The 9,499-nt window shown below is 38.8% G+C and overlaps 1 protein-coding gene across 1 annotated transcript in view; it reads left to right on the forward strand.

The window, feature by feature from the left end:
• The window catches only part of TMEM144 (transmembrane protein 144), a 34,201-nt gene that overhangs the window by 14,302 nt on the left and 10,400 nt on the right, over positions 1–9,499 (forward strand). The window contains exons 5-9 of the mRNA XM_007466137.1: positions 380–461; positions 2,314–2,390; positions 4,593–4,711; positions 7,670–7,789; positions 9,386–9,483. Of these exons, the coding sequence (XP_007466199.1) occupies positions 380–461; positions 2,314–2,390; positions 4,593–4,711; positions 7,670–7,789; positions 9,386–9,483 (496 nt within the window). The remainder of the gene's footprint in view (positions 1–379; positions 462–2,313; positions 2,391–4,592; positions 4,712–7,669; positions 7,790–9,385; positions 9,484–9,499) is intronic.

The following is a 9,499-nucleotide window of genomic DNA, read 5'->3' on the forward strand; positions in this document are numbered from 1 at the left end:
AAGCTTTGGGGGGGGGGGGTTGTCAATAGAACAGGTGAGATATATTATTTCAAGGTGTTTCCATTTGTGTTTTTTACCATGTGATTCCAGGGTTAAGCATGAATAGAAAGAAAGATGGGGCCATTGACTGAAACAAGAAAATCAGGAGAAAGATCTGATTTGGGAGGGAAGCTTATGAGTCTAGCTTTTAAGCTGTTGTAATTAAAGACAAGGAGAGATGCAAAGAGAACGGCATTGCTGGAGAAATGGCAGGACCCCTGAAGAGGCAATTTGGAAGTAATCATCGTATCATTAAGATACGATGTTTTCCCTTAAATTCAGGCAACTTAATGTGAACCAGGGTTGTGATAAATGTCACTAAAATTTATTTTCTTTGCAGCGCTTTCATATTTTTGTTCATCAAAAGCAAAATACCAAATAACACGTATTCTGTGGACACCACACCATTAATAACAGAGCATGTGAGTAGAGAATGAGAACCACCTTGATCTGAAACATATAATTAAGACAAAAGGAAAATGCATGAATTTGAACGCAGATAAGAGGGTAATGGGGTATTTTTTTAAATCAGGGCTATCTGAAATATTTTAGCATATTTATTATGGCTAGGTCTATGTAGCAATCAATATTTCCACGGTAAAGATGCTCAACAGACACAGAGGTCCACTTCTTTTTATTAACAGTAGATCCCTACTAGGAGATGTGCACACAGGCCCATACTTTGGAATAACTTAAGGATTTCCGCAGTACGGGAACGCTGAATACTGAAGAGGAACATGAAAGTGACTTTAGAAAGGGGGAGGAAGGAGGCTTTAAAGTAGGATTGGGAGAGGGCAGGGGCCACAGATAAGACAAAGCCAGTGAAAGGGTAAATCACACGAAAGTGGGAATTAGACTTGACTTTCTTCTATTTCTCTTTTCTGCTGCATCCCATTCCACTCAAAGGTGAAGATAGGAAATATGTAAGGAGTCACTGTTTTGACCCCGAAGAACATAAGTTAGTCTGGAATAGCAAGTCTAGGTTAAACAGGGGCCACCTTTACAAGACAGCCCGCAGCACTAGTGCCAGTGGCTCCATATACAGAAGTGGTTCCGGGGGAAAACCGCCACGGCCATGAGCACAGACTCCAGCGCCGCGGATGCTGAGTGTCTCGTGCGCCTGCCCAGGGCCCAGTGCTGGCTGCCGCCCTTGAAATCCCACCTCCCACCCACACACTGAGGCGCTGCCTCCCTGGGAGGCGTTGCCTCTACTCCTTACTTCAAAATGAATTGTTTCTTCCCCTATCAAAACTCTTATCAACTAAGGTGACAGAAACCTTAGTTAAATTGACACTAAAGTCAAATAATAAGTAGCTTAGGTGTTAGAGGAAAGAGATGTATTGATCCATAGGCCTCTCTGATCAGGGAGATGTTTCAGAGAGAATGAAAGAGTGAGACGGGGAGGTGTCTGGTATTCCTTGCTCACTTTAGGGACCCAGATACCTCCTAACCAACTTCCCTGCAAACAAAGGGGGAAGAAAGGAAAATAAATGCAACTTGGTAAAAGCTACAGAGCAGGCTAATGGCCTTAGATTTTTCCATCAAGATGGAAGTATGTAAGCAAACTTAAGTTTAAAGATACACAAAAAGTATTGGTTACGATGCTGCTATACATCACGAGCTGCTCGTGGGGTGAGAAAGCATGATTGCCAAAGGAAAGTTTGATTTAGCACATAATGAAGAATTCAAATGTACAATAGTTTCTCATCTCTTATGAAAGCATTAGAAGTATGGCATCAAGGAAACTTCAGCTACGAGACAAAGATGATTACATTCAATAGTAGAAATATTATGAATTTGCTCATAACTTTTCCTGACTTAGAATATTAGCTAGAATATTAGCTAATCTCAAAACAAGGCTGGAAATGTTTTGTTAGCTAATTTAGTTAAAGAATCTGGATAAAAATATGTCTATTGATCTTAGAAGAGTCTAAGTTCTAATTTCTTTACAAGTTATTAAAATTTGCAAATAGAATGCAAGCATTAATAACTTTTGTTAACTTTGACAGGTGTATCAAAGTAGCCATTTAATAAACTGTGAAAAACATTTAAACAGAGAGGTTGCCCACTGCCAGACCATTCTGAGTGAAAGAGAAACAGAATCAGAAACATCTGAGTCTAGAGATGCCCACAGAATCAGTGTGCAGGGTGACATGGTCATATTTTAAAGTGCGTTTGAGAGAGAAGAGAAAAACGCTGAAAATCTTCTTGTCACCAGTGTGGTTATCAACTGAATGCTGTTTTCCTACTGATTTTTGCCAATGTTTTCAATAGGTGGTTAACAAAACTCAAGACCCCGATCCTGAATATTCCTGGGTGGATAAACTTTCTACAGTGCAAAACCGCTTAGTGTAAGAAGAGGTTCTCTTATTCTGTTTTATATTTGGTTAAAGCAAGAGTGAAGTAATATTCATCTGAGTTCAAGACGAAAATGGTAACACAAGCTTTGACTTCCTAGCTCCATGGTAGAGAGACTTTCAGGTCGCTTGCTGAATTTTAAGGTACAGAGGGCCTCGGTTTCAGTGCTCCAAGGAATTCCTAAGCCACTGCAGTGTCTCTGCCAATAAGTAGCTGACAAAGCAGTCTCATTTTGCAGGACTTTCGTGCCTAAAGTAAAAGTAAAGTTAAAAAGAAAAAAGAAAAAGCAAAGTAAAGTAAAACCGTAGGCCACAGAGTATAATGGCCAGTATGCTCCCAGCCATTCCAATCAAATTAGGTCCACGTCTCCATTACATTACCCAGGATGCTCTCCACTGGAAATCCCTCCACTCGTGTGTCAGACAGTTTTATAATCCCAAGATAATTATTGTCAAATATAGTAGAATATTTTGTGTCTGTGTAGGTCCTAGCGCCCACCCCCAGTTCTTTGTATCAAGACCAGGAGAGTTAGGCTCAATGACAGCCCTTATATTTTAGGGTTTTGGGGGCTGGCAAAGAAATATGAGAATGTTTATGTTTTATGTATGAAAATTTTGTATATTTTATATAAGAAATATGGATATGTAATAGTATGTAGCTTGCATTTTTCAGTTGAGGGCTGTTTTAGACCTCCTGTGGTGACACCTCAAGAATAGAAGGCATGTCCTCTGTTAGTATATACAATGACCTCACAGTGGGAAAGAGGCAGTACTGGGAGCATAATAGATGCTCAATAAATATTTGAATAAATGGAATGAATGAAAGAATGAACTAACCCACACGCTTTGGAAGAAATAAATATGTTGCTATTTTTGCTTTGGAATAAAATAGATATATCAAACAAATCATTTTTCACAAAGCATTGCCTTTGTTAAGGGAATATTTGTTAAGAAGAATGTTTTCAGTTGTCTCATTGGCCAGCCTAGTCTATTAGTCTGGTCCGCATTTGGGACCCTCCTCCAGGACCAGATGGTCTAGGCCTCCCCAGGATGCAGGGGTTTCCATCACGAACAGAGCTCACTGGCCATGTGAGTGCCTACAGTCTCATATTCCTTAAAACACCACTAAAATAGACTTCTTTTTTTGGGGGGGCCACACCCCACGGCATGTGGGATCTTAGTTCCCCAACCAGGGATCGAACCCATGCCCCCTACAGTGGAAGCGTGGAGTCTTAACCACTGGACCATCAAAGAAGTCCCTAAGCATTTGTTTTCAAGCTTGGAAAGGTATGGTTTTTGCCTAAAACTCTTTCCTGTTTCATGCTATTGTCCTTTATATTAAGCCAAAGGGATTGTTGCAAAATATTAATCACCTCCCTGCCAAAACCATTGGAAACGCTTGCTTCACGCAGATATGGCCCAAGTCTGAGGGATCAACGTGACCCTAGTGCTTAAGGCAAAACATTTTCTTCTTACAGAAAGTAATGTTTTACTTGAAATATTCAAATTATTTTGTTAGGGAGTTCCCTGGCGGTCCAGGGTTAGGAGCTGGTGCTTTCACTGCAGGGGGCCCGGGTTCAATCCCTAGTCTGGGAACTACAATCCCACAGGTCGTCGGCACAAAAAAAAAAAAAAAATGTTTCTTAAATTATGTTATTAAATCAGCACTTCCCCTTGACCATGCCTAAGACATAGGCGAGTCTATGGATCTCAGTAGTTGTTTTGAACAAACGTGTGTTTGGTCCTTAGTCTCTTCTAGTCATTATTATTATCTGTGCTATTGTCACCGAGGGTTTAAAAAAGAAGCATAGGGCATGGTGTCAGTCTACAAATACTGCATAATTTAATGAGAGAGCCAGGTTTATTTATGTCGCCTGTAGAATATGATGGCAATATTCTCACCTACGTAATGACAATTTATCATGATAATCCACTGCAGCATCTGTAAATCATGTCCTTCCACCATTAGATGGTGGAGGACTGAAGCTGCATCACAGCAGGGTGGCATCAGGTACCTTGACCCTGCAGGACACTCCTGGGGCTTTTGCTTGTCACCCCGCTTGAGATAGATGGGTGATTGCTACATAATGCCTTGTGATTTCCATTTTGAAGCATGCTTTTCATATGATTCCATGTGTGCGTTTGGCAGAAACATTGCTTTGGGCCCAGATGAATAGTGATTTATTTGTTTTTAAGGGGCTGCAGTCTCGCGGTAATATCTGGAATACTCTATGGATCTACATTTGTGCCAATCATTTACATCAAGGACCACAGCAAGAGAAATGATAGTATATATGCAGGGGCAAGTCAGAACGGTGAGAGGAAAAAGTTATTTTACTTTATAAATAAACTCAATACCCACGTTTCTAGTTAAGAGTATAAAAAGAATGGCACTGTGGTAGGTATTGGTACATAGATTTGTCGATGAAAATTCAATTAACAGTCAAGTTAAGAAGCAAAAAAAGGGAATTTTATCTGAGCCAAACTGAGGATTATAACCCAGGAGACAGACTCTCAGAAGCTCTGAGAACTGTTCCGCCTGTTAAAAGGCAAACACACTGTCATATGCTTTTTCGAGACAAAGGATCGTACATCAAAATGACATACTGATATTTTACATAAAGTTCACCAAGGCTCCATAGTCCAGGTGAGCATCTACAAAGGAGCAGCAGGTCTACAGAGCTGGGAAAGAACACTTCTTTTAAGAAGTTATTATACATTGGTAGCATCAGAAGCAAAAAAGAAATTGATCTTTACGGTCAAGCAAGCACTCCCATTTTTAGAAGCTCCAGTTAAAAGTGTAATGCAGATTTATACCTCACATTAGGGAGGGAGGAAGCCCAGACAGACACAGAGAGAATTTTATGTTTAGATTTTCTCGTCGTGCCTTAAAATAAAATTTCATTTCATCAGATTTGATCTTATTTTGTCATTGCAAGTGGTGAGTTAGAAAGGCACGGGAAACTAAAAAAGAAAATAAAGGACTGTTTGACTATTTTCATGTGATCTTTAACATACAAATAGAATCAATTTTAGTCAGGATTCATTTCAGCTACTTGGATCTTAACACATAGTTTCTGGCTTTACTGCAAGATTTGGAGATTATTTTCCAGTTTGATGATCTCTAGGAAAATATGTATTCTTTAAAAAACAAAAGCAAAAAAACCCCTGAAGTGTAGCACATAGTACTTTAAAATCAAATAAACGTCAAAGTATAGCCTGCTTAGTATATTATTTTTCGAGCACAGAGTAACGCATTGAAAGGCCCAATGTAATGCTGCCAAATTACCTCAGTTTCTAGCGCTAGAATTAATGTCTCAAGACGTCACTTCCGCACAATGTGCAACAGACTTCTTCAGGCTCTGAAGGAGGTGAGAGTGTCTAATTCAGGATCCTGTGATTATACTGAAACGTGGCTTACACCCACGAAACGATAAAAGAATGATATCGTGGTTAAGACAGTTCTACATCCATGGCACAGAAAATGAATGTCATCTGTGATCCGATAAGGGAGACTCTTCTGGAGGGCAAGTCATGAGGCAAAGATTGATGGAGAAGCTGGGATTTGAACTCTAAATGAGCAGATAGACTCTGAGTGACTACCATGGCCTGTTTCTTCCTTTTTATATTCAGCCCCACGAACAGTACTCAAACTTTTATTAATTTCTGTCTTTTTTTAAAGATTTTATACAAATACCTTTTGTATTTTTATTCTTTTCATTTTAAAGGATAAAAACTAATAAAAGTAGAATAGCATAGGATAAATTAAGAGAGAAGGAAAAAGAGTGACAAAATAAAAGAGCCATGAATGAGTCGAAAAACTGTGCTACACTTGTACACTTGCTAGTAATGAGTCATAATTTGGCTCTAAGATTTCTTACAGCCACAGAGGAAATCAGATCAGTCCCAGAATTCAGCAAACACAAGATAAAAACAACTAATTGTTCAGGGGTACAGTTGTTCTTGGTTCTGGGACATAATAAACAATGTCCTCAACAATCTCTTCCCATAAATAGTACAATCAGTTCTTAGGGATCTTTCTTATGACAACTCAGATGTCATCTGATAGAGATACACTTTATTCCAATTTATTCAAAAATAATTCAAGGGGGCATATTTTTTTAATGTCACTTATTTAACAATCACATAAATGGTATATGCTCTGTGCTGGTCACTTTTCTAGTTACAGTAATAACTCAAGGGACCCTCCTAGCAACCTTACTGGTTGGATACCATTATTATTCCGGTTTTACAACTGAGAAAATTAAGACAGAGAGAGTACGCAACTTACCCAAGTCTCCAAGTTAGCAAGTGGTGGGTTGATGAGTCCCACCAGGTTGTCAGTGTTTTAATCGCTAGATTATGCTGCCTTTTCTGGTGGTCTTTGGGTGGATGTGTTGTGATATGACTCAGAAGTAGGATTTAAGACTTTAGAAGAAGAGACAAACCCTTTGACTTTCAAGATTTTCTGGCTAAACAGGGCCACTCATCTTTCTCCAAATTTAGTTGAGAGAAACATTGAGCCCAGTGTGACCTTCCCAGCCAAGAACCTGCATTATACCCACCTTTTTGGCCAAAGGACCCTCTGCTTTAAATAGTCAGTGGAGTTGGGTTTCTCAGATATTGGGCCACCATCTGTGTTATTAACTCCCCCGTGTAATTAGGTTTATAGAAAACAAATAAAATCCTCTTTGGAATAACTTCCTGAATATCCTTCTGTATAGCTGCCTGGGTAGCTGCCATCTGCAACCTGGAAGCTTGTCTCCAGATTGATCAATACACCATATAAAATTAGCACTTCTAAAATTTTTTTACATACCGTCCCCCAACTACAGTCTACTTGGAGATTTGTACAATGGCTATAGTCATCAGTAAAATTAGGTCTGATACCTGTTCTTAAAAAAGGAGATATGTTCTTTGTTATAAAGCAGAAACTAACACACCATTGTAAAGCAATTATACTCCAATAAAGATGTTAAAAAAAAATTAAAAAGGAGATATTAACGTTATATTCACATAATGTTGTTTCTTATTTAGCTTTCTAAGATAATCATAAAAGCCAGTCTTTTAGATTTGATTATAGTAACTAACTTCTTACTATTTTAAATGTTAATTAAAATTCTATATAAATAACATGTAGATGATGCAATAGAATTAATGCTTCCTTTACATTTAAGGTTGATTTGAGTGAGTTTGTTTTATTCTTAGGACTCTAGATGTATTTGAAATGACTAAACTGATATGCTTGAGAGTTTTCTAACCTGTATTTCCAGATTTAGACTACGTTTTTGCACACTTCAGCGGCATCTTCCTTGCAAGTACAGTCTACTTTCTGGCCTACTGTATAGCCATGAAAAATAATCCTAAACTATATCCCAAAGCAGTCTTGCCAGGTAAGAATATTAACGACAGAAACTCTTCTTACTCTGTGAAAGTATCATGCCCTATTCAGTTAGCTTGAATAATTGTCTTCTGGAAACCAAGCCATTCTCTGTGTGTGTCCTTTTTTGTGTGTCTGTGTACATGTGTTCATTCCCTCAGTGACTTTGGCCCAGTTCACCACCAAATATGAAGGATTTAAAAACCATGAAACTGGGTTTGAAATGCCAAGTCATTATTACAGAACCTAGAACTGGAACAATGAATCTAAGATTGTTTCCTGTGCTGAAACATCTTGTGTATTGAGGATCAGACTTTAGTATTTCTTCTTCACCAACTAAGGATGTATATTAAAAGTCAGAGTCCTGCGGCTCTCTCTATATTTTTATCTATCTATCTATCTATCTATTTATTTATTTATGGCTGTGTTGGGACTTTGATGCTGCCCTCAGGCTCTCTCTATTTGCAGTGATCGGGGGCTACTCTTCATTGAGGTGCATGGGCTTCTCATTTTGGTGGCTCCTGTTGTTGCAGAGCACAGGTTCTAGGCACATGGGCTTCAGTAGTTGTGGCTCGTGGGCTCAGTAGTTGTGGCGCACAGGCTTAGTTGCTCCACAGCTTGTGGGATCTTCCTGGACCAGGGATTAAACCTATGTCCCCTGCATCGGCAGGCGAATTCTTAACCACTGCACCACCAGGGAAGTCCTGTATATATTTTTAAAGTGTCAACAAATACGAATCTCCAAGTCACTTGGGAAAATAAACATTTTCTCCAAAAATTTAGGGGAAATTATTTTTGAGCTTAAAAATGGCATGTTAAATGTACATGCTTTTGAATTTAATCCACAAGGCATTGATGGTAATATATCTGTGTGTGTGTGCATATATATACATACACACACACACATATATAATGAGAAATTACATGTATTATAAATATAATGAGAAATTATCATTTCTCACTTATTTAAAAGTTTGCTATAATTCAATCTGGAATATAGGTCCACAAGTAAAGTCTTTTAAAGAACAAAATAAAGCATATGTCAGAGATTCACTTTGAGTGCCTGATTCATTGAAGACAAAGTGTGCCACTGCACCACTATACCGTTTTAGAAAATGGTAGGATATTCACTGAATGCCTAGCTAAAGTATCAAAACTTTTAGCTGATATTTTTATTCAAATTCTAGGCGTCTTTTTCCCCTTAGCTAAGCATCATTCTGAATTTCACAGATTTTTATGGTCATGGTTTAGAGTAAATGGTGTTTGCCGAATATGGTGTATGCAGAATGGTGTATGCAGAATGGTGTTTGCAGAACAGTATCTTCCCTGGGTCCCCCTCCACTACCCAATCTTTACCTCAACTACTATTTTGGGTACTTGATTTCATGTCAATAAGGTAAAAGGTGATCTTTGTACCCACAGCAGTCAAAAAAAGAGAAATCATTTGGTTTCCAAAATGGTCCTAAAACATGGCTAAAAAACCCATGTTAGCCGTCCGTGTCGATAGGAGTGTGTTGATCTGAGCACTTTAACATTCCCGCTCTACCTGGAGTGTGGATTTTTCAGGAGGGGAGGTGGTTGGTAAGCGTGTGGTGTGTGTGCTTTTCAGGATTCCTGTCTGGAATACTCTGGGCCATTGCTACCTGCTGTTGGTTCATAGCAAACCACTCCCTCAGCGCTGTGGTCAGTTTTCCAATCATCACTGCTGTAAGTAGCTGAACCG

This window comes from Lipotes vexillifer, unplaced genomic scaffold (assembly GCF_000442215.2).
Source record: "Lipotes vexillifer unplaced genomic scaffold, Lipotes_vexillifer_v1.1 scaffold1118, whole genome shotgun sequence".
NCBI classification, from domain to species: Eukaryota; Metazoa; Chordata; class Mammalia; order Artiodactyla; family Lipotidae; genus Lipotes; species Lipotes vexillifer.